Source organism: Phoxinus phoxinus (genome assembly GCF_949152265.1).
Source record: "Phoxinus phoxinus genome assembly, chromosome: 2".
In the NCBI taxonomy this organism is placed as follows: Eukaryota; Metazoa; Chordata; class Actinopteri; order Cypriniformes; family Leuciscidae; genus Phoxinus; species Phoxinus phoxinus.
Genome location: NC_136877.1, coordinates 29807232 through 29832939, shown reverse-complemented (window position 1 = coordinate 29832939; position 25708 = coordinate 29807232). Strand labels below are relative to the sequence as shown.

The 25708-nt window shown below is 38.3% G+C and overlaps 1 protein-coding gene across 3 annotated transcripts in view; it reads left to right on the top strand.

The window, feature by feature from the left end:
• Window positions 1-25708, top strand: part of creb3l1 (cAMP responsive element binding protein 3-like 1) — a gene marked incomplete at its 3' end in the record, with an annotated part of 54943 nt that overhangs the window by 10687 nt on the left and 18548 nt on the right. For 2 of the 3 annotated variants that reach the window (XM_079604764.1, XM_079604765.1), the window contains exons 1-2: window positions 11064-11442; window positions 24110-24314. In XM_079604764.1, the coding sequence (XP_079460890.1) occupies window positions 11341-11442; window positions 24110-24314 (307 nt within the window). In that variant the 5' untranslated portion in view covers window positions 11064-11340. Of the gene's footprint in view, window positions 1-11063; window positions 11443-24109; window positions 24315-25708 lie in introns of those variants that run through there. The other variant, XM_079604766.1, reaches the window with a different exon arrangement.

Genomic DNA, 25708 nt, shown 5'->3' with positions numbered 1-25708 from the left:
AATTCTACGCCCCTGCTTCATATGAAATGTTGGGCGATATGTCAGGACATCTTTGACAATGTGTCATGGAATTGACGCTGGTAAAATACACCGGTGTCTTAAGCATGTGTACCAGCACACCAATTCTCATTGGTCAACGACCGTCTATGACGTCACAAGTCTGTAAGTATAGAAGGGCTCCTGAAATACACATCATTAGCTTTTTTAGCTCATTTTAGTCTTCAGGAGCTGTTTGTTTGTAGCGAGAAAATGGAAAGATCCAGCGACAAGTGCTTCAGAAAGTGTGTGCCTCTGCGTTATTGTTATTTGACACCCGAATACAGCGTGCATTTTTCCCTTACAACATTCTAGTTATGCGAATGTGAAGGGATTATGGGAATACTTGAAGATTCCCCCTGTAGAAGAGACGCTTGTGAGCTATCTTTAGCAGGACAAGGCATCCTCACTGAAGTATCTGGTCTTGTCGTATAGACCGCTACAGACCAACTATTGTTGGGCCTTGAAGTAGGGTTTTATGCTCCCCTTTGGTTTGGTGCTGTGAAATATATCTCTAGTATGATATATTAATGGAGTCTTTCCATACTGGATCCTAGAGAGGTACCTTTGCTCAAGCATGGCATGAGCGTTCTCCCCTAATTGCTCTAGGTCTAGGGTATTTAAGTAGAGCTGATGCTCACCTGCGGTTTCCCTTGGATTTTAGTTTCCTGATGGCAAGTTTTGACAATTACATCATGTCTCTCTCATGTTTTGCATCCCTTCTGATGAAGTTATGGACTGCATTTCCCCCATGGAAATAGTGGTAATATCAAATTGGTCATAGTTGATATACTCCTTTTTGTAGGCTACTCCCTAAGGGCTTTTGTCAAGGTGTTGACATAGCAGGGGCCATTTTTCCTTAGTGCCCTTCGGACTTATAATAAGTCTGATGCTTGTCCAGCAAGGGAGGGAGGAAAGTTGTAAAGGCTGGGACTTACCTTGTTATAGAACATGGATGCTTGGGGATCGTCTATTGGTATTAAGAGATTTATGCATAGGGAATGGTGCCTCTATAAAGTTTAAATGAGTCATTTTGGATGCAGCCTTGGGATTGACGTGCTCTGACTCCACTTAAGTAATCCGTCGAGTCAATTTATGCTATGCCTATTATGTTTGTGTATTTTCACAGCTTAGAGAGGCAGGCACCCCTTCAGCATGGCATAGTAGGTATTGGTCCCCCATAGCATAAACTCCATGACGCAGCATCAAAGTTCCACTTCGAAATGGAAACTCCGCTTGTGACTTCATGGACTGTCGTCGACCAATGACACCGGCCTATGACACTTCAGACACCGGGGACGCTGATGGCATCCCTTATAGCGTCGACTCTATGGCTGCGTTTACACTTGGCATTAACATGCGACCTGTATCTGGATGTTGTCCACATACACATTGAAAAGACGAGTGTAAACGCGCTTCTGATCAGAATGTTATCCGATCAGCGTGTCCAGTTTCGGAGGTAGTCGAGGACGCATTGTGATTGGATCTCAGTGTAATGTAAACGCAATTTACATGGCCTGACGCAGTTTAGACAATAAATACAATTTATTTGAACCTTAAAATAAACGTCAATATTTAAAACAGTTTATTTAGACTTACATGACATTGTGTGTGTCATTTTTCATTTTAAATGTGCAACATTATCTGAACGAGGCGATCGCCTGTACAATCACAGCTGAGGCATGAGATCTTAATGAAGAGCGTGCGCTGCTTTGCCAAAGGAATAATGGGAATAAACTTTTTAAAAATTATGTTTTAAATGTTTAATATTTTTATTGTTTCAGCATGTTTATTAATCTCCCATTTCTGTTAATATAGTCATTGCATGCTATAACCTTAAACCCCGATGATCGATAATGTGACTTAACCATGGTTATTTTTGTATGATCAACTCTGGAAATATTCCTTCATTTAAAAAAGGTAATTTGATTTAAGGATGGAGATTGCACAGGAAACTAAAGTGCGTGAGTGAAAGGGACATTGCTTCATTTTTATAATCTTTACTCTTATTGGTGTCGTGCTACAGACCTAATTTAAATATTAAGCAGGAAACAGAAATCCGATCGGTTATCCAGATACAGAGGCTACTTAATATGAACAAATGTAAACGCACGGTGTCCTGATTGGCTAATGGTCCGATCTGCTTGATCTGATCATGGTGATCGCATGTTAATGCCAAGTGTAACTGCAGCCTATGAAGAAGCATTTCCCATCCAAGGCATATGCAAAAAACAACAACAAGTAAAGTCACCTTTATTTATATAGTGCTTTTTACAATAGAGATTGTTTCAAAGCAGCTTTACAGTAAAAACAGGAAAATAATGCAACAAAGTTTGTTTCGGCTGTACAGCAGATCTAGAAGAAAATAGTGTCATAGTCCAGCTGAAGTAAGTTCAGTGATGGTTCATTTTTGTTAATTTATCAATGCAGCCGCTCTGGAGAAAACAGTGATGTCATCGCCCAACTCAGTTCAGTTCTCATATAAGGGTGTCAATGCCGGCAGATTAATAATATTGTTAAATATATTAAGTGTTCCCAATTAAGCAAGCCAAAGGCTACAGTGGCAAGGAATCAAAACTCCATCAGGTGATAGAATGCATGGAGGAAAAACCTTGGGAGAAATGAGGCTCAGTCAGGGGGCCAGTTCTCCTCTGGGCAACGAACAAACAGTGTATGATTATGATTCAGGTGCGGGTCCACCATCTGATCTGAATACAGCCTGGATCCGGCTGACTACATCATGCATTGTGGTCGTGTCTATGTGCAGGTCCACCCTCTGATCTGGATACGGCCCAAATCCGGCGGACTTCAGTAAACCTTGGGATAAACTGAGAGACTAATATTAGCGTATGCCATTATTCTTATGATGTAGTGAGTACATCGGGTGTTATAGGAAGTGCTCCCGGTTCCGGCTGGCCTAATTTATGCAGCCTAACAATCCTTTAACTGATTTGAAAAATAGAAATTGCTAATGTTGTATGTGTATGCCAGGTTGAAGAGATGTGTTTTAGTCTAGATTTAAACTGACAGAGTGTGTCTCTTCTCGAACAATGGAAGGCTACTCCAAAGTTTAGGTGCTAAATAGGAAATGGATTTACCGCCTGCAGTTGATTCTGATATTCTAGGTATTATCAACTGGCCAGAATTTGGAGATTGCAATAGACTTGTGAAAAATAATGGGGTTTTTTTAACATTCAAGCATGAAAACTTCTAGTAGACCCTAAAAACAAAATCAAGACTTTGTAAAAGGGCATAATATGGCTTCTTTAAAGGGGTCATGAATTAAGAAATACAATTCTCCTTGATCTTTTGACATATAAGAGGATATTGTACTATAAAAATACTGTAAACAAGTTTTAGAACTCAAAACTTCCTCATTAGTCCCAAAACAGCTTTAATGAAACCAAATTCAGAAAATGACTGGTTTCAGATTTTGTCACATTATTACATCATTGTGCAATGAAAGACTGCAGAAGAAGATCTAACACCTACTTCTACATCATTGCCTCTTTAGCCCTGCCTACCGAAAAACACAGTCTTTGCATTGCCATCCTTGTGATCCTAACATTAAGAAAGTGTGGATAAACTTTATTTTTAGCGAAGTTCCAGTCAGATTGCTTCAGTAAGACACTGTTCGTTTGTTCGCTTCATTTTACTGAGGATTTGTTTTTAAACAATACACAGTTCAATGCAGGCTTTTCCCAGAGACATAAAAAAATAAAAGATGATGCAGTGCCGACTACATTGGTTCCGACAATAATGTTGCAACTAGGGGTGTTGCGTCGCGTGCTGGTCCAGTGACAGTAGCCTATAGTAAACATGCTGCCGCTTGTCCTTAAGTTCACCTACAAAATAATAATTCTGTCATTATTTACTCACTCAAATGTTGTTCCAAACCTGTATTAATTTCTTTCTTGTGCTGAACACAAAAGAAGATATTTTAAGGAAGGTGGGTAACCAAACAGCTGCCGTTGACTTCCATAGTAGGAAAAATATGGATGTCACTATAGGGACCAGCAGGGTCCAACTATCCCTTTAATGTTAATAAAACAAGTCTATGTAGTGTTTTATTTTCATATTTGTTCATTGAATTACTTTCTTGAATGCCTCTGTTAAGTAAGTTGTGTAGGCCTATGTGTAATGTGTATCTTGGTTCTTATTTTTTAATTACAAAGAAAATAATCACAAAGATTTTTATCTTCGCCATTTTGTCCTAAATGTCTGCCATTCTTTTTCATTTTATATTTTGTTACCTAAGGCTTTGTTTTTAAAATATGGACATTAGTTTGGCTGTTACTTGGCTCAGTTGTCAACATTCGGCCGGGTTTTATCCGGTTTTTGACCATTAGAGGCCCCCATTGTGCTTTTTTGTCTGGTACTTTTGTTTCCCCTTGTTTTCAGTTATTATTTGCACCTGTGCTTCATTTCCCTTGTATGTATTTAAACCCTTAGTGTTCTTTAGTTCTTTGCTCTGTGTTTGAATGTTAGCACCCAGCCTCAGTGAAGCTGTGATCGTGTATTGCTCCAGTTGGACTTTCGTTTGGTACTCTGTTTTGGTAATCGTTTATTTTTGGATTCTTTTGAGACTTTTTCTGCTGTACCTACTTTCCTTGTGGATTTACCTTTGGACTTGGTGGATTACCTTTTTTTCCCCCTCTTGGCATTACTTTTGACATTGTGGATTTATATTTTTTGCCTGAAGAACTTTACCTTTTTTTATTATTAAACACCATCTCTAGTACTGCTGTGTCTGCCTCATCTTCTGGGTTCTGCTGACTATTAGTGGCTCAGTTTGCTAAGCGACTGTTTCTCACATCCGGAGATCCGAGTTTGTGACCGGGTCCTGACATCAGTCACTTGCAAAATAGTAAAACCAACATGAAAAAGAATCATGAATCGTGATTTTCCTGTAAATTATATATGATTATATGATGTTATATGAAATTTAACTGTTATATGATATTTTTGCCATATCGCCCACCCTAGTTGCAACACACAAGTTTGAGCAACAGTGTTTTTACCATGTCACTATTGCTTTGTCTGATACAGATTGTTTGAAATGTATTACTGTAGCGCCGGAGTCAAACCGAATACATAGTTGTGATTCACTGTTCTTTCCTTTGCTTTGGCATTTATTGGGTAAATGCGTTGGATCATCGGATACGGAAGAAAGAACATAGAGAATGCTGCTTTTGTTATGGTTTTGATCAAAGTCATTTGCTGTAATCCTAATAAAAGCTTTAGTAAGCGACATCTGTTTTGTCATCAGTAAGACATTACAATAAGACATGAACACATTAAATTTTTTTAAACAGGACACTGCAAATGACAATGTATAAATTTTTCACTTTATCGAAAAAGATTCATAAGAATGCCAGTATGACAATCACTGGTACGTTCATTCATAATTCCGTTTACACAAAACACTATGTCATCATTCATTAATTATAACTGTGGTAACTCTTAACTTAAACTTTATTTGCCACAACCAAGACTAATAAAGCATATGTAATACGCACAAATGTTTCACATTGTTTGGCAAATGTTTCAACTATGTAACAAGATATTTTTCAACATTGGAAGTTTTCAAAACAAATGATTACCCGGGCGTAGGCGTGGTATTAAATGCGACACACCTATCAAAACGGAGTGCTTGAAAGAGAGTAAAAAACAGGATAGGAAATAGCTTATTACTTCTAAATTAGGATGTTTTTTATGGAAAAATCTTGATAACATTATAAGTGGACTTTAGAGGACATCATTTAAAAAAAATGCAGTTCATGACCCCATTAATGTAAAATTCAGTGTTATTCACATTGAAATGAATATGAAATTTCGTGAAACTTGAATATTTGTTGATTGTTCTGATCTAAGCCACGCCTGCCCTGGCTGTTGTAGGACATTTCTTCTTTTCTCTTTCAATGACCCTCTCACACCCGACTCACTGAAATATTGAACTACATTGATGGCTATCGGCCCTGCTTGTTTCAGCAAGAAAGGCTGGGTTTCACAGGCCTGCTTTGTCAGAGGGCCCAGAGCTGTGATAGGCAGTACAGAAGGATTGTTCTCGGAGGCTGCTCACTGATTGTGTGTCCTGACCTTCCTGTCTTCAGTACCCAGGCTCAGTTATCTGGTTTCAGTGGGTATATGGAAACTCCTTCACCTGTGGCTATGATGTTACATACAGTAAAGAATTGAGAGATTGAAAGAGGATTTTACTCTGTTTATCTGAACACTGGGGCATTCAGAAAGTTTGTTTTGAGGGTGTGAAAGATTTGCACTTCTGTTATTTAAGGTGCAAACCTGAAATATGTGTAAGAGACATACACATATGAACTGAACTTTGAGCAGCAAGTGTCCACCCTCTGATCAGCAGATCAGGAGCTTTAAGACCCCCTTCCTCAAATAATGATAATATCATATCTTTAATTAATAAATTAAATTAGAATATAAAGATTCTACCGGTTGTTGTTAACAATTACATGAAATCAGTATCAACAAAAGCCATCTTTGCACTGCCATGGTGGCACAGAAGCTGTATTTATTACACAGACTGTTAAATACAGCTCTGAAGTGACAAATGCATTTAGACATGCATTACAATAGCAAAAACAATGCTATGTGAGTTTAAATATAACATTTAAAATACAGAAATATGATATTATACTTTAAATAGGAAACTAAAACCACCCGGTGGTGGCAAATCACTGTCTTAATGATTGAATCATTAATTCTACAGATTACTTCAAAATGCAGATTCATTTAAGAAAAAAACATGCGACTGTCTTTTTTAAATGGCTCATTGAATCATTCGCTCAATCAATTTGTTCAAAAATGCTGATTCATTCGACAACAAAACACCACTGTGAGACATGTATTTTGCAGATATTTCCATTAGTTTAATAATAAAGCGACAACAGAAAATATTGCATCTAAAATTTAAGTTGCTTAATATTAACTTCTTGTTTATTGAATTGTTGTTTATCATAAATCATTGTCACATTTGTTGTGGGAGGCATTTATATTTATTTTGGTGGCACTTTTATCCCCGTTATTTCCAACCATGGGCAGTTAGACCTATTTATACATTTAAGAGAAATTTTAAGAGTGGTCTTTTATTAAATAATTGAATATTCTAATACTTATATTAAATTGACAACTTACCAAGCCCCAGTTTGAAAACCTCTGTGTTAGAGGGCTGAATGATTTTGACTTTAACCGCTTGTGCTTTTGTCTTTGGTCTGGGGTAAGCGTCCAAAAGGTTGCTGAAAACCTCATTTGAATCCTGTGTGATGCCCACCTGGCAGGTGATCTGGAATATTCTGGAATATACATAACTGAGTGACAGTGTACAGGGTGATACAGGTGCAAAGAGTGCTGGCCCTCACTCATAACACACACAGACACAGAGAGTAATGCTATAATCACATGCCACTCCGAGTGTACACTAGTCTGTAATTATGGGGCGAAGACTCAACTGTGCTTTTTGAAAAAGGGATGATCATCTCTGCTTTGTTCGTTCTGCGGTGTGCGTTGCAGTGTCACCCGTGCCCTCTGGAAAGCAGTGCGTGTGAGCGTAAATGGCTGTGCGTGATTAGTGAAAAATATAAAGAACGAAGAGAGGGAAGATAATGAATGAATAAGATGAAGCTGTGGGAACGGAGAGCAGAGACGCTGATGCCACCGTCAGCTGTATTGTACTCTCAAGTCCTTTCATCAGCACATCCCCTCACAGACCTGCAAACAGCGCACAACCATAACCTTACTCCTCGGCTACGTTAGCATTAGCGGAGCAGTGAGCACATTAGCCATCTAATTGGTTAATTAAGAGACAACAATTTCTGATTGGATTATGCATTGAGTGTTCACCTTTATTTCCTGTCCCTGACATCCACCAGCGTCTCTCGGTTGTGCTGCAGACATCATGAAATTTAACTCATTTGAACTATTAGATAAACCAGAACAATGACTCAACTGTGTTGTAATACTGTGCAAAAGCACAGTATTACAAACCAATCTTCTTCTTTTTTGTTACAAGAATATTTTTGTTTTTGTTTGAGTATAGTGCTTATATAGGATATTTTTTAGACTATTGTACCCTAAAGCATAAATATTGCTTTCTGAGAAGAAAAGCTGAGAAGCTTTTTCATTCTGCTTTACTACAATTCATTCTGAATTTCTCTTCCTCATTTTTTCTATTATTCACAGATGTCTGTCACATAACTGTCATACAATTATCACTCTCTGGAGAATGCCTCTGCACTTACTCCCAATTTCTCTTAAAATGGGGACAGGAGACATATCAGTCAATATGGGAAATCAAAGTTATTTTTGTAACTTATTTTAAAAATATATTTTGTTGTAAATTTAAAAGTAATGCGTTACTTTTACTAATAAGTTGGGAAAATGAATCTGATTACGTAACTCACATTACTTGTGATGCATTACCACCAACACTGTTTGTGAGTAATATGTTTTGAAGAATATTTAAACTCTTTTTGTCTTTACAATGAAATATAATGAGGTCCAAAACTACACTGGACTCTAATGACTTTCATTGCATGGACATTAAAAAAATTATAATCTTGTTTTGTGTTCCACTGAGGAAGAGGCTTGGAATGAAAGGCAGAGTAAATCCCTGATTTCTCATATTTGAGTAAACTATCCTTTTCAGCTGAGATAGCGGGAAGTTTAAAAAAAAAAAAAAAAAAAACACTTTTAAACTTGTGAAAATAAAACAAGTGAAACTCTTAAGTCTAGTTCAAACTGCACCGACAGACACCTTCAAACTCAAACTACGACATTCGTCAGGTTCAGTCGGATCAATGTGTTACCAGCGTTTGTTGCCATTGGTCTGTGCTTGTTTTGGGCAGTTGAACATGATCAATATTTCATAGTATATTTAATAGTATTTTATACAGCGAGTATCACAGCATGACTGAAAAGCTGCTGATCGGAGAGGCATGTGTGGGGATGAGGATGGGGGTTGGAATTTGCAGACCATGTGGAGACACAGGGCAGTACATAAAGTGAAACCTCATGGTTGCTTTGCTTTATGGTGTTTTTCCAGCATGTCACCTTCCACATACTGTTTATGGGATGTGTGTGTGTGTGTGTGTGTGTGTGTGTGTGTGTGTGTGTGTGTGTGTGTGTGTGTGTGTGTGTGTGTGTGTGTGTGTGTGTGTGTGTGTGTGTGTGTGTGTGTGTTTATTGCACAGGAGGAGGACGGAAGCTTCACATGACCATAAAAAACCATACGGACAGGAGAGCTGACCAGGTGTGAGGGTTACCACGACAACTACAAAGAGAGAGAGCGAACTCTCCAGTGTTTACAGGCTGTTTGACGTCAGAGAGATTCTTAATCTGTGGAAATAAGAGGAAGCAGTTTAGCTCAAAATATCACTGTTTCACCTGCATCACATGCACGTTTAGAGGATTATCCTACTTCCACAGTGTGAGGTTTTTGGTCCGTGATCACACGTGGGACTCTTCCACTGAGATGAGTGATTCTGTGTGAATCATGATATAGAGTAACTTTCTCCTGAATACTTTTCAAAATGACCAAAACAGTATATCTGTTTGTGTCATATATTATTGATTACTTTTTAGTGTCTGTATTTTATATTATTACTTTCTAAATTAAATGACCTTTAAAACGATTTATGACTTGGCTGACTGTCACATATTATCCTGATTTCTAACTTGACTGCAATGAAAATGACAATCCCAAGTGAAACCTGTAGAGAACCCTATCACATGTAAAATCAACCATAACAACCATTCATAATAATCACTGATATATCCACCCTCATTTGTTTGAAAAACAACTGGAGTTACATGACACAAAATCATTTTGTAATCATATGTAATATGTAGAAGGTAGGACGTGAATTGAAAAATGACACCTTTCACTGGAAATAGAAATTCCATTATTGAAGAGCAGGTTTCTATAAAACTAGGGCAACTGGAAAGAAAGAGAAAAAGCAGGAAAGAGAGCTGTAACAGTACCTGAGGTAACGTTACTTGTGAGAGAGCTCTGCCAATGAGGAAAGAATTTCTCAGTGTTAGGTTTCATTCTTATAAACTCTTGTGTGAATCCAGCACTCTTGATCTGAAATGATTTCTCATCACTTGAATTGACTCTTAGCACTCCATAGACAAGAGTAAATAATCGGAAAGAGAAGAGCAAGCAGCCAATTTAGTGTAATAATTCACTGGAATCAATCTATGTAATCAGACACTGAATCACCTTCATCATCTTCCACTCATGTACATGTCTTATCCCCCTAGTGAATTGATGTATTGTAGTTACATAACTGGAAAATGATCCAATCAGACAGAGATGATTTGTCATTCACAAAAGGTTGTGTGAAGAATGCACAGAAAAATATTGGTGTACTGCCTTAATGGTTCTAATTTAATAAACAAACCCTCTGTACTTTACAAGAGAACCAGAGATAACCAGACAGAGGACGTCATACGATATGGGTCATATAGCTCTCTTTTTACCTGTATTTTATAAGATTTGGTTTTAATGTCAGTTGCTAAATTTCATCTCTAGTTATTAAAATTATATAGTTCACATATGAGGCTGTTATTGTCCGGACAGTATATTTACTGAAGATTAAAGAATTTAAAAAATAAATAGGCCTAAACCTATTAAGTTGTTGGATATATTTGCATGTGTCCTCTTGCATTGTTCATATTTTTGTGTAGCCTATCTAAGATCCATTTTAATCCCCACCTGACAAGAGTCTTGCATGAGACTAAATTAGTTTCTTTTTTATATAGGATTATTAGGTATTTTTGGTCATGAAAACATTTTACCTTAGTTTTGAAAGTGAAAATTCAGGTTTGGGTAATGGACAGCTATGGCTGTGTATGCTGTAATGTATTCAGTCTCTCATGTGCGTCAATGGCTGCGCTGTCCCTTTAAACGAAGTGAAAGGTGGGTGTTACCGTTGGGCGCAAAGAGCGAGAGTAGGGCGGGGACAACATTAAATATGTATCAGTCTAGTTACCCCCTCAGAGACTCAACGCAGATGAATGATACAGAGTTGGAAGAGCCACACACGGCCACTTCGCTTTAATCACGTCCAATTTATCCGACACTTCCAGCGAAGTGTAAATGGGCAGACTAGACGCTCAGTGGATGAAGGCGTCTTGACAGTGCAGACGAGCGCACGTCGCTTAAGCAACACATGTTACTGATAGCAATTTTTTAATTGGATTTCAACAATTTTGCAATCTATCTCACCTTTAAGATTTTTTTCCAAGACTTTAAAAAAAAAATTCACAGCCGATATGGACACCATATTGGACAACTTCGCGTCGGACAAACTTTTTCCCAATTCCAACCTGTTGGACCTAGAGGATCTGAATGAGAGCGATTTCTTATCCAATGTGGTAAGTCAAACCTCCGCATCTTTCATCATTAACAGCAGCAGAGAGGGGAAATGCAGAATCTGTTTTAACTTGTGAATTTATCATTTTTAATAATAGCCTATTTTCCTACCTCATAATTTGATATATTTGCTATTATATTACATGATTCTTTACATCAGTATATTTAAATATATATGTCTGTGTTTATTTGTCACACATGTCTGTGCTGTTGTGCTGTAAATTAAACATAAACAAGAGCAGGAGTTCTCAAGCTGTGAAGTTTGCCCAGCTGCAGACAGATAGGGTCACTTTCCAACTTCAACCGGACCTTTGGGTATAACGGGGGGAGGTCTCGTTAATGTTTTATTTATTCAAACCACGCCCACACACCGTATCATGCTGTTTAATCAAATCACGCCCACGGATCGCTTCATCCTGTTTCTCGTGTCCGGCCACAGCCGGTGAATTTAGAATACTTTGGTGTATATTTGCTTTTACTTTGGATATCAGAAGCACAACTGATGGGGTTACCTGGTACAGTAAAGTAATAGAGTGAGAAAACTAATTTAGTGGAAAACCTATTTACCATTTTTTTTCACGAAAAGTGTTTGTATGCTCAAACCATGCCAATGAAAAATAAAAAGACTACTTAATCTTAGGTGATATTGGCAGTTACGTTAATGCTGTGAGGTAAAGGATGTATATGAGGTAACAAACTACACAACAAAAAAACGTGTCTCCACGTGAAGACATCAGAAGTTATAGTCAGAAGGAACCTACCCAAAAATTTACTCCTTGTTATCATTTCTTTCCAAATAAGACTTTAGTTTTTTTCCATGGAACATTAATGGTGAATTATTTTGAGAATATCCTAGCCACTTATTTTTATATAGTCCTATTGAAAGTGAATTACGACTTAGTCTGTCGAGGTCCAATATGAAAATTGTCGATCAATGTATTGGAATTATAAAGTATTATCCAAGTGGTCTCTCTGGCTCATAATTAAATTCCAAGTCTCATTGAGCCAAAGACTGATCCGGTCCCCATTCAATCCATGGAAAAGAGCGACCAGTGCATTATTCCTAATGTGTTCCATGGAAGAAAGAAAGTCATATGGGTTTAGAGGGATGAGAGTGGATACATGAAGACTGCATTTTCATTTTTGCATAACATGTTCCTTTAATTAGGTCATCTGAAAAGCCGTGTTTGGGTTGTTAATGCATTTCATTTGAAGCTAGCAGTTCCATGAGCATATGATCCATTAGGAGCCCAGGACACTTCTGCAGTTTCCACAGTGATTCAGACACTCCTGTGGATAAAACAGGACTGACACACATTCATGCTGAGGTCCTTTTAATCCCTTCCTAGAGAGAGAGGGAAAGAGACATCACAAATGTCACTATTATGAGGCTCAGATGAGATGGAACAGTTTTGACCTTTATATTAAAAGGGAAGCTGCAGCATCATCTTAGGATCTCTTTGGGATGTACAGACAGGAGATGTATACTGCAGCCTCTTATGAGCTACCTGAGCCTAAATGCTGTTTTCTGTAATACAACGTGGTTGGCATAAATAATAATGTATCATAACTCCTTAATCTGGATGCAGTGGTCAGTAGACAGAGGTAACTGACAGTGTATTACGGTTTGACAAATTTAATCTAAAACCATTTAAAAAGAATAATTCACTCAAAAAAGAAAATTCTGTCACCAGTTGCTCACACTCATGCCGTTTCAAACCTGTATGCCATAATTTTTTCTGCAGAACACAAAAAATATATATTTTGAAGAATGTTTGTAACCAAATAGTTTTGGTGACCATTGACTTCCATTGTATGGACAAAATTGACTTAGATAGATAGATAGATAGATAGATAGATCGATCTAATCTCTTATGAAAACCCGTCTTGTCTTATAAGGCTTTGTGTGTTAGGGTTTTTAATGAAGATTTTACTTTAGTTTCTGTCTGTTTTTTTTTTTTCTTTCTACTGGTCTGTTGGTTGTTGAGGATATTTAACGGGTATATTCAATCCAGATGTCCCTCATTGAGTAACAGCTGTGCTCCAGTTTGCTCTGTAAGGACCTGATTGAGGAGAGAGTGATGATAGAGAAAAGAAAGAGAGGCTTGTGAGTGAAGAAGGCTCATTCACAGCTCCTGATAGCTGTCTGTGTATGTGTGCATGAGCGTATGCATGCCACTGTGCCCCTGTGTGGGTGTGTGAATAGACGTCTGTGAAAGACCTCTCCAGACCCTCCATGGTCCCCCACTCTACTCCTTGGTGTGTGTGTGTGTGTGTGTGTGTGTGTGTGTGTGTGTGTGTGTGTGTGTGTGTGTGTGTGTGTGTGACACTGGTCCTTGAAGGCTCACTGAATGACTACCTTGTGCCCTCGCTCCGAGAGGAAGCTGCTCTCCCTGCTCCTGGGTTACACAAACTGGTTTCTGACTTCTGCGTGTTTTTGTTCATTCCTTCTGCCATTATATTTTTTAATGTTAGTGTGTCTGAAGCTTTCATAGCTTTCATATTTCAGCTTTCTGAGAAATATCATAAAAGTATCATAAAAGTGGTTCATACAAGTCATAAAAAATATCCTGAAGTCATGTGTAAGACAGACAGACATTTAAGTCATTATTCATTGACAATTGTCCCCTCCAGCGACGATTTATACAGTTGTGAACTGGATGAACCAATTAATTGAAAAGATTGTTTCTTTTCTACATCTCTTGTGAACACTAAGGAGATCTAGTGCATATGTCAACATTTGAACTCATTTTTTTCTCTATCTCACACAAAGCTATCGCATGACTTCAGAAGACTTGGTATATAGTAGGCCTACACTAATTTTAATGAGCCACATTTAAGATATTTGATGGCCCTTTTGCATCCCCTTTGAAGCTTTGAGTTGAAGGCTTAATTTTGTTTTCAATTAAACAAATGAAGTCATTTGAGTTTGGAACAACAGAAAGATTAGCAGAGTGAATTATGACAGAATTAGAATTTTTGTGTGAACTTTTCCTCTACCAAGCATGCTAAATAATGCTTTAATGAAAATGTAAAAATGCAAATATTTGTGTTGTCTTGAATAGCGGAAAGAAAATATTACTAGCACAAAAAAAATAGACGTCAATGGAAACTCCTTACAATGATAGAAAAAAATATGTGTGTGCGTGTGCGCGTCTGGCCATTTAAATCACGACTTTAGCGAAATTGCATGGTTTGTGCTGAAAGGTGGAAATCAGCACGTCTCACTCTACTGTGTGTTAAAGCTAAGATCACAGAGAGGATCTGTGTGAACCACAACAGCACAGAAAAACCTCAGGCTTTAATTATTTAAATGACTTCATATTATATATCTGCTGTACTTTATAGTACAAAGGGAGATGATGTGACACTGTCTCTGTCTGTGAATTTATATTGTTGTGTTTATACTGCTGATTTTTGCCCATATTTGTACACTGAGAATGGCTCCGGTGACAGAGATTGATTCACAGTGTTAATCTCATGAACAGGAGGCTCTGATCTGTCTTTTTCGCACTAATAAGTGAAGACATTTATTAATCTGGAAATACGAGTCTGACAAAAAAACAATTAACGCGCATCTGCGGGTTGTATTAAACCATGAAACCAAAACTACTCTCAAAGGTGTTTGATCTCACTATAAACAATGTGCAATAAGACATGTATATTTTAACTACAGAACTACATACAGAAATATATACCGTAGTTACCGGTAATGAAAGTCATCTCTCTCGTTTACTCTTAGTGTTGGTTAATCTTTAGCGCGGGTGTATGTCATACCACAGGAATATGAGCGAATGCATAGAAGAATTCAGAGAGGAGATTTGTTGCATTGTATGATACAAAGCCATGTACCAGTCTGACGTCTTTTACCTGTTCATTCACTTCCCACACTTGATGAAAAAACAGAAACCTGAATAGCAAGGGTGGTCTGATGATTTCCCTCTTTTCCGTGTTCTGAAGCTTACAGATTCAAGACCATTCTTTTGAAGCACGTATAGCGTGTCTAAACGCTACCAAAGAAGATTGGTGATTAAATCTACAGGTTTGTCTGGTCTCACCTGTCCTAAAGGTTGTTTTGCTAGGCTAGTTTGTCTTGTGCACTTGAGCCTGAAAGGATTGGTAGCATGGACAGCATACATGTAATATCTAATGCATTTGATTTGATGTGTATCCTTTGAAGACAGGGAACTCAGTTGACACCCAGCTATGTTGTTTTTACTGCGATGTGACTAAAATAATGAATTATGGTCATTATTATATCATTATTATAAGAGAAGATGGACACAGACTAGCAAGAGTCTGGGGGTGGAGGATGTGGGTTTGGAGTATAGGGGAAGGTGAGGAGCATCTGGATGGGAGGAGTGGAGGAAAGGCAATGCATTCCTTCAGACTTTCCTCTCAGATGTACTGGATGCTTCTGATGGAACACGTCCAAATAAGAAAAGAAAAATAGAGATTAAGAAAGTAAGAGGTTGCATAATCTTCAGAATGACTATAGGCCAATGATAAAGATGATACAGCTCTAACTGTTAGCCTACTCTCAACGGCTGCAAGCTACAATTAAGATGACTGTAAAGAACGAAGGAATTATGCCACTCTCTGTGTGTGATACAGAAATAGAGGCCGCAGAAGTTCAACTCTATGATCTTGGAGTTTGATTCATCATAGCAGCCACATGATTTATCCCACATTTCTCAGACTGCCCCCGAAATATTTTTTTTTCCAATCTGTGTGAATATAGAGAACTAATCCATCACCTGATTTTAATTAATTAATCTGTAATTCTCACATATAGTTTTCACACACATCCATTATTTGTAATGCACCGTAAAATGTATTAGACGATCAGTTCCAACTGACGTAATTTCGTCATTAAAGTAAAGGTTAAGTATGGCTGCTTTTGTCATACCTTTGGCTTGGGGTTTAAATCTACTCGCATGATGGACACAAATAGAGAGGATAGAGGTCATTGAGGTGTGTTCTTACGTGAGCACACATTCACACACGCACAAAATACTAAATCAGCAGTTAGTGCATTAAGCCTTAAAGGTGTGTGGTCCTGTCAAACCAGATTGTTTCGTTTTTTTTTTTTAAATTGCTAGATGCTTTGAATAGTTGTGTAGCATTTATAATTATATTATAGACAAGCAGTTGTTCACAGATAATAGTGGGCGCTGACTGTTCTCACTCCTGAAACTGCCCTGTTATTGTAAAAGTCTAAATATATCATCTAGATATTTCATATCAATATCATTTTTGTTGCAGTATTTCAGTTAAATTATGCAACGTTAAGTTTACTTCAGGTAACGTTTCTCTTTAATGTTTCATTGCATCTCAGAATAAACCGTATTAAGTCGAATTTATATATAATGTGGCATGGGGTCTTTGGCCTGAAAAAAGTCTGAAGACCCACATTCTAGACATATTTTAGTGCTTATTGACATAACTGCCTGTGGTTGGAGAACAGTCAGATGTCATTTTAAAATGTCATTTTAAAACGATTCACACGTTGAACTGCTTTGAAGTGCTAAACTACCCCAGATTAATTATTCTTCATTCCGCAGCTGATGTTTTATTTCCCTGACATGCCAGAACTCCTCCTGCTCTCCAGGCACTCTCTCTATCTTTAACTATTTCTGTCTTTCTCCTGAGGGTCTGCAGAGAACAGAACTGTGGATGGTGTAGAGGTGTCCACCAACTGCTCTGTTCAGTGAACCCTTCAAATCTATTAGATTTAACCTGTGTTCGGTCTCAGATGAATTATAGAAGCAAACTGCGAGATGGACAGAACATTCCAATATCTCTTCCCCTTCGTTGAGAAAATGACCAGCAGTGGTAGGAAGCAAGTCAAGTTAATGTCTTAGGTATATCTAGCACACTCATCTATAGCTTTGGTCAAATCCTATCAGAGTGTTATTGTGACTCAGACGTTGGCCTGAATTACTGTCAAAAGCTTGATCAAACAGGAAAGTCTGAGCTGGAACACATTACGTTACAGAGGTGCGGACCCTTTGGGGTAAGACGAGAAAGAATTTCCAGAACTGGACTCTTGGTTTGTGCCCAGTGTGTCTTTCGACTTCTAACCTTTTCATAAGAGCATGTATAACTTGTTCTTCACATGTGGAAAGACATATTCTTAGCCAGTGAACCCCGCAGAGACATATGTGTATTGTGTACCCACTCTTAGCTCCGTCTCACCCCTCAGGCTCTGAATCAACATGTCAGGCGGGTGTCAGTGTTTGCAGGAACATGTCGTCAGCTTACCTTGAGGATTCCCTAACTCAGAATTCCACCATTGTCTCCCTAGGCTCCCTCTCTACTGAGGATCAAAGACACAGCTGATAATGTTAATTGCATAATGACTTTTAATTCCAGGGACAATTTTAAAAATGGAGTATAACAAAGATGCTAATGAGAGTTAATGTAGTTTATTATAAGTTATACCTGCAATGGATAATGTATTTAATTCCTATCACAATTCCCACAAAACATGTTTTAAACAATGAGTTTTTAAAAAATCGAGTCGTGTTTTTACACTTCCTCGTTTCGTCTTTATATTTCTCAACTGCGCGTTTATTTCTCTGCAACTCTCTATTTCACAATTATGACTCTCATTTTTGTGTCTATATATATTTCACAATGTGACTCACATTTCTTCTTTTAATATCTCACACTTGTTACTTTATTGCTCATTTTTGTAATTTTATATTTCAGAATATGATCTCACTAATTTTACTATCTCATAATTGCAACTTTATCTTTTACAACTGTGACTTACTTTGTCATTATTGTGACTCGCATCTCACAAATTTGACTATTTCTTATAGTTGTGACTTTCTAATTATTGTGACTATATTTCACAATGTGATTACCATTTATTGCAGCTATGACATAATATCTCACAATTGTGACATTTTCTTATTATTGGGATTTTATATTTTTCAATTTCTAGTAATTGAGAATTTATACCTGCAATGTTATTTTTCGCAAATGTGACTATATCTCACAAATGCACATTTATTTTTCCACAAACTTTATATTTCACAATTGTGACTTTGTTTCTCATTATTGTGATTTCATCACTTACAGTGTGACTTTCTCAGTTATTGTGAGTTTGTTTCACAATGTTACAATGTCTCAATGTCTTATAGTTTCTTGTAGTTATACTCTCAATAGTCATGTTACTATTAGAATATATTTTGAAAGGAACAAAGCCTCTCCTTTTCCTCACTGTGGTCAGACAGGGGCAGACTAGACTAACACAGCTCTTTGGTCTGTATACAGGATATTCCTCTGCCCAGGGCTGGTTTGCCTCAGGCTCATTTGAGAGAGCCAATTTAGACTGGCAAAATTACAGAGTGCAGGGAGCCCTTTGAAGGGGGGATGGGGAACACATCTGGAGACCCCCTCCCCTCCCGAAGTGCAACAGTAGCAGAAAATAGAGGGTGGTTATGGGGATTCCTTGCTCCTTAGGATATCCCGTTAGTTCACTTGTGTCCTCATTTCCTTTCCGACCCTCTTCTCTGAAAGTTACAGTTGGCCTCAGTTTCTTTTTCACTCTGCAGTTATGCAAATCCAGTTCTAATTTGTCAACATTTTTCTCATACTCAAGCTCTCTGCCATCCGCCGTTTCACCTCTTGAAGAGCTCGTCTGGTTTGTTGCCCTCAGTGGCTCCTGTCTGGGGGTGGGGCTGAAGCCTAACTGCCTCTTGTGGTCATGGTTCTCTTGCTCTGTGGCTGACAGCGAAACGTAAGAAAAATCTGGAACTGGAATTAAGAAACCAGAGGAAAGCGGGAGGGGGAAGGGACTAAAGAGAGTTTTTGTATTTGGAAAGTTAGAATGGGAGGAAGAAGAAAGTGAGAGAATGACTAAGAAAGAGAGAGAGAGAGAGGGGGGAGTGAGGGAGCAGGAGGAGAGCAGGGACTACAATGAAACCTCACGCGCAGACTTCACTCTACTGAACTATCTTATCAGTAATGCGTTCAGAAAAAGTTGTACACACAAGAACCGGTTTCCTTTGAAAACCTTTTGGCGAGAAACCCGTGTGACCTGATCTCTAGAGAGGTGGGTCCAGGACGGTGGTGTCTGTGTCTGGTGGCAAGCTTACAGAAGTCTCAGACTGCAGCTGTGAACTTGACGCTATGCCTGTAATCTAAATCAGCCCTCACCTGTGAACACCTGCAGAGGCCTGACTCCCTCGAACGCCCTCGATCTCCCCCCTATCTCACGCGTCTGCCTCATCATGCATGCTGAGCGGATCATAATGAGCGTTACTTCATGACTATCCACCCTGACCCATCTCTGATCTCTCACAGCTGCCAGCTGGAATCTGAATTTGAGAATATGAGCTGGCTTTAAAGAGCAGATGTGCTGATTTGGAGACAATATGACTGTAAAAATGGCTCTTAACCCCACATTAACACGTCAATGTCCTTAAATTGAGGTCAAACATGTCAGATCCAGTGCAGATGAGTTCAAATAGTTCATGCATGCCTCTTGGAAGAGAAAGCTCTAAATATTTAGAAATGTAAATAAATAAAACGGATCAGATCATGCTGTGGCTGAAGCTCTGATATTCATGCTTCACGTAAGGGAACCATATTTTTAATTGCATCACACAATGACTAAATACTAAACATCTGCGAACTCCATCTTCAGTTCAAGAACTTCTCCCCCTCTCCCCCTTGCTCTTTTTTTGCCACTCTGAGAATGAATCTCCTCGTTGTGACTCATTGTTCTCAGAAATAACTCTTCTGCTCAGCGAGAGGCACATATTCCCAAAAACATTGTGGGTTTGGCTGTATCCCAAATTCCACTGCTGCTGAATGATTTTTATCAGCGTATTTATTTTTCCAAAGACTAATGTGTTATTTTCATGTGCACCGAGCTGCTCCATGCGCACCCTGCACTCCAGCTCCAAAATGACAAGCTCCCCTCTCCTCATTTGCATACTGAGCTCCGATTGGCTGGAGTGCAGCTGGAGGTCTGGAATAAGGGAATGGAATGCGATGAGTCGAGCAGGCGTGCAGTTTACCAGCCCGCTTAGACCCGGACATGACCCAAGCATTACTTCAAGAAAATGGATCAGATGGAAAAATAGGGCATTGCTCAGTCTGCACACACATTTCTTGCAGTGCTGCAGCTGTGGTTCCTTTTCCATCCCCCATTGGAGGAGTGCCGAAGTGACAAACCAGAAATATTTTAAATGACAGTATTTGCTATAATGGTGAATTGAATAGGACAAGAAAAAAAAGATATACATACCTATTTATATAGGGGTCAAAAGGTTTATTTTGAAAGAAGTCTGATGCTATTGTTCCTATCGATATTAGCAACAATATGTGACCCTGGATCACAAGGGTCATTTTTCTGAAATTGAGATGTATATAGCATATGAATAAATAAGCTTTCCATTGATTTATGGTTTGTTAGTAGGACAATATTTGCCCGAGATACAACCATTCGGAAATCTGGAATCTGAGGGTGCAAAATAATCGAAACATTGAGAAAATCGCCTTTAAAGTTGTCCATTTATGTTCGCGATTGTGCTGCATCTCACAAAAATGAACTTTTTATATATTTATGGTAGGAAATTTACAAAATAGCTTCACGGAACATGATCTTTACTGAATATCCTAATGATTGTTGGCATCATTTTTAGAACATTTAGCGGAAAAAAAAGAAAGGAAAACTTATTCGACCACTATCATGTGAAGGGTCTGTTGTTGGATACGACAAACTGATCCAATAAAGCTGCTTGAATACCCACCTGCCCACGGATCTATTTTGGCATAATACCAAGGCCAATTTAAATAGCAAACTTTTTTAGTTCTTTTTTTTTAGTAGCATGTTCCTTCAGTCTGCATTTTAATGTCATTATCTTAATGTCATCCTTCTGCTTTTTAAAGATGAGAGGTGACCTAAAAGTGTTGAGATATGACTTCTTGTCATTTCTTCCAAAACTGACCCTAATGACTGAGACACATTCTTCCAGTTCTTCCAAGTTCTTCTGGAATTCTTCCTCAGAGGAGCTTTCCAGATGTGGAATTTCAGGACTCTTGCATCAGCACCCCAGCATTGCATCAACCGTTGGCCCCTTTACGGCCAACTGAACACCAGACACCACAAGAAACTCTTAACTGACACTTGTCATAACAGGAAGGTGCTCTACAGAGAGATAAAGCCGATTAGAAAAAGTATTCTGACTGTCTGCTCAGATAACCGACAGGACCACACAGACAGAAAAGTTGCACACGTGAATGCAGGTTTCTACCAAAGCTCCTTAGTATTATGTTTGCATTTTGCATTAGTAGATTAATTAGTAGTAGATTAATTAGTAGATGAATTGACAAAATTGTTCAGGCACTATTAAGCACTCCATGGAGTTAAGGCACTCCATGGTCTTGCCCCCAACTATATTTCTGATCTCATCCATACATACTCCCCTGTTCGCACACTTAGATCTTCTGATACCGGTCTGTTGACGATCCCACGGCACAAACTTGCATCGTTCGGTGGAAGGGCATTTTGCACCGCTGCCCCAACTCTCTGGAATTCCATTCCACAACACATCCGTAATCTCTCATCACTACATGACTTCAAAACCCACATTAAAACATATATTTTTGTCACTTGTTTCCCCGAACCCTGACTCTATGTTCTGATTATAAATTTCCCTTCACAGTTTCTATGTCATGTTTTTATGTCATGCTTTTATGTCATGTGTTTTTGTAATTTATTGTAAAGCGACCTTGAGTCTTTAGAAAGGCGCTATATAAAATAAACATTATTATTATTATTATTAAGCAACGTAAAACATGCATGCATATGCAGCTCACAGTTGCAGCTTCAGTTCGGATTAATCAAGTCTGCAAACATATCCGCCCCACACATCCAGGAGCAGGGACATTTGACGAACATCAAAGTTTTAGGGTGGGACTGTTTATACTGTCATTCTCAACTGTAGTTATTAGCTCAGCACTGACGGCAGGAGAGCTGCGTCAATTCGTGAACTCTATCATCAGGGTGTTCCCAGGATGTCATTCATCAAACAATACGATAACCGGCATTGCAGGGTATGTTTCCTCTGCTCATGCATCCATATGGTAACGAACAAGTTTTACCAGAATACCGCAAACTACACTCTTACAAATAAAGCTTTTTCGCAGCAATAGCATTGTAGAAGTACCATTTTTGGTTCCCCAAGCTAAAAAAATTAAATACAAATATTTTCTTTCTGTGAAGAACATTTTAATAATACAAAGAAGCTTTTGTAGAATGGTTGTTAAAGGTTCTCAATGAATCCAATGAAGGTTCATTGGAACCATCAATGCCAATAAAGAAGCTTTATTTTTAAAAGTGTACAATACTCCATTCTCTCGTATTCTCAATTCAGGTTTGTTGTTTTGGAGGCTCTGTTTGGTAGATTGGGGACAACCAGAGTAAACATTCATAACAGCAGAGCTTTCCCAGTTTTCTCTTCACAAAGTCTTGCAGTGGTTAAGGGCTTTGTGTGGGAACTCACACAGGTGCTGGGAGTGTGGATGTTTGCATGTGTTGCGTATGTGTGATCTGTGGATAGTGTCTGGTTTATATGCTCACTGCCCTACAGGTGTGCCATTCACACACCTGTCCCCTTTCACCAGGATGTAAACACGATCAGGTCCTCTCACACCTTTGTCACACCCTCGCTCGGCAAACACACGTTCGCATACCCCCAGTGCGGAGACGCGCTCACACGTTCTTCCATTGGCTTTTTTTGGTCTACCTTTCAGACACACACATTAAACTAAATGATAGGAGGGGTTTATCAGTGTTCATCTGAATTTTAACTGTGACTATTTAAATTATAATTTTAAAAGAGGCTATATATCAGATTATATCAAGATGTTATTTGAGTTGATCTTTGCTTATCATGATCAGGGAGTGGGATGAATTCAGCCAAATTATTATTTGTTCCTCCATCACTATTTGAATATATAGTTTTCAAAAGTTTGAGGCCGGTAAGATTTTTTTTAAATGTTTTTGAAAGAAGTCTCTTTTGCTCACCATTTATTTGATCAAAAATAGAGCAAAAACAGTAATTTTGTGAAATATTATTTTAACACAATAATTGTTTTCTATTTTTATATATTTTAAAATGTAGTTTATTCCTGTGATGGCAAAGCTGGATTTTCAGCATCATTACTCCAGTCTTCAGTGTCACATGATCCTTCACAAATCATTCTAATAGATGTGGTGCTCAAGACACATTTCTTATTATTATCAATGTTGAAAACAGTAGTGCTGCTTAATATTTTTGTGGAATAGAAAGAGTGAATAGAAAGTACAGAAGAACAGCCTATATTTGCAATATAAATCTTTACTGTCAATTATGATCAGTTTATTGCATCCTTGCTGAATGAAATTATTGATTTCTTTGAAAACAAATTCTGACTGACCCCTTTTTTTAAGGACAACAGTGATTTTGAAGGGCATCTATTTATTTTAATTCTTTATTTGGATACTGATTAGCTTCAAAAAAGTGGTCACTAGACTCCCTGAGGCAACATATACCTAAATACCTAATCTAAAATGAACAAAATGTAAGATCCAACCATCACTAATTACTTCACTATTTCCATTTCACTTAAAATGTATCTTTCTTTTTTGTGGTCTCTCCCCTTCAGCACTTCTCAGAGCAGATGGATGACTTCTCCAATGACCTTTTCAGCAGTTTCTTTGATGATCATCTGTTGGCGGAGAGGAACCCATTGTTAGATATGGATCTGGACCCTCCAAACCCAGACATCCAGGCAGAACACAGCTACTCTCTCAGCGGGGACTCTGCCCCTCAGAGCCCCTCCATGCCCATCAAATCAGATGAGGATGCAGGTTAGCAACCAGCATACCCTATCCTTTCTTCTTCTTTCTAGTCATCATTCACACAGAAAATCAGCTCTCCATGCTAGAATATCAGGAGAAGATTTAGCAGTCCTGATAAACGACATAGTTGAAAAGATCACCTATCAGCAGATTTGTTTTTCTATAGTCTCTTTCTTTTCTCTGCATCTCTCCTCCTTATCTCCTGGAGCACCCGTGCAGCACAGGGTTCCTTGACAAAGCGCTAGCCAAGAGCTCAGTCTACCATTGGAAGCTGGGAATTCCAGGAAGACAGCCAACACTCACACTCGCTCACTCTTTCTGTCAGTTCGTTTGTCTGTGTCTCTCGCTCTCTCTCTCTCTTTCTCACACACATGCCATGATCAGGCCAAGGAACTGTAGACATCCATAAAATAAAAAGGGATCTGGTTTCCAGCTTCAGATGGAGAATTTGGTGTGGTGGGGGTTGCTCAGAGAGTTGCATCATCCTGAACTTAGGTTGACTATGTGAGGAGAGTGTGTGCGCAGACTGCGGCTTCTTTCCAGTCCGGCTTTAAATCAACAAAGCTTTAAAGAAGCATAAAGGTGCTGCAGGATTTCTCAGTCCATTTAGCCAGACTTTACAGCTTTGAGCATCCAAAATGAATTTGGTCTTTTTTGAACATATTCATGCTATTGTTTCTTTCTCTCTGCCTTCTAGAACTGACAGAAAAATATGCAAACACGTTCCTTTTATACTTAGTTTACTTAGTTATACTTTAGGGATACAACTCATAGACTGTAAAAAAAACATACATATTAGCAGGGTGCGACTTGTTAAAAAAGCAGAGAGTGGGATATTTGAAAAAGATTGTCATTTGACAACGTAGAAATACATATAGTATTTATAGTATTTCTATAAAAAGTAATTGTTTAAACTGAATTACCGGTAACTACATTTTTACATTTAACTTGACAATAAATTAAATTACCGGTATACAATTTACAGGGATGAGGAATTAAGGAAAGCTGTCACACATTTTGAACATATTTCAGCCATACAGACACATTTATATTATCATTATTCCATCTTTTTCCAGGATACATCATAGTGTTGCACATGTTTTACCAAGATATAATTAGACTAGTAATATTAATCCAGTAATTTTAGAGGTAAATAAGTAACAAAGATGTTTCTTTGAGGGTACCGTCCCAGTGACAAGCGGTTGTACTTGTTCCCCTATAAGTACAATCTTTGCATGTAGGGAGTTTAGATGACCACAATGAGTTGAGGTGTTTCAATAGTATCATGTGATATCCCCTCTGACCCATAAACCTGCCCCTATAAAGACTGCGTGCGGCTTTAGAGGGCCGTTAAAGTAAGCACTGACTGGTTCACTATTTTGTCTCCTGTTGCTCTGCAGTAA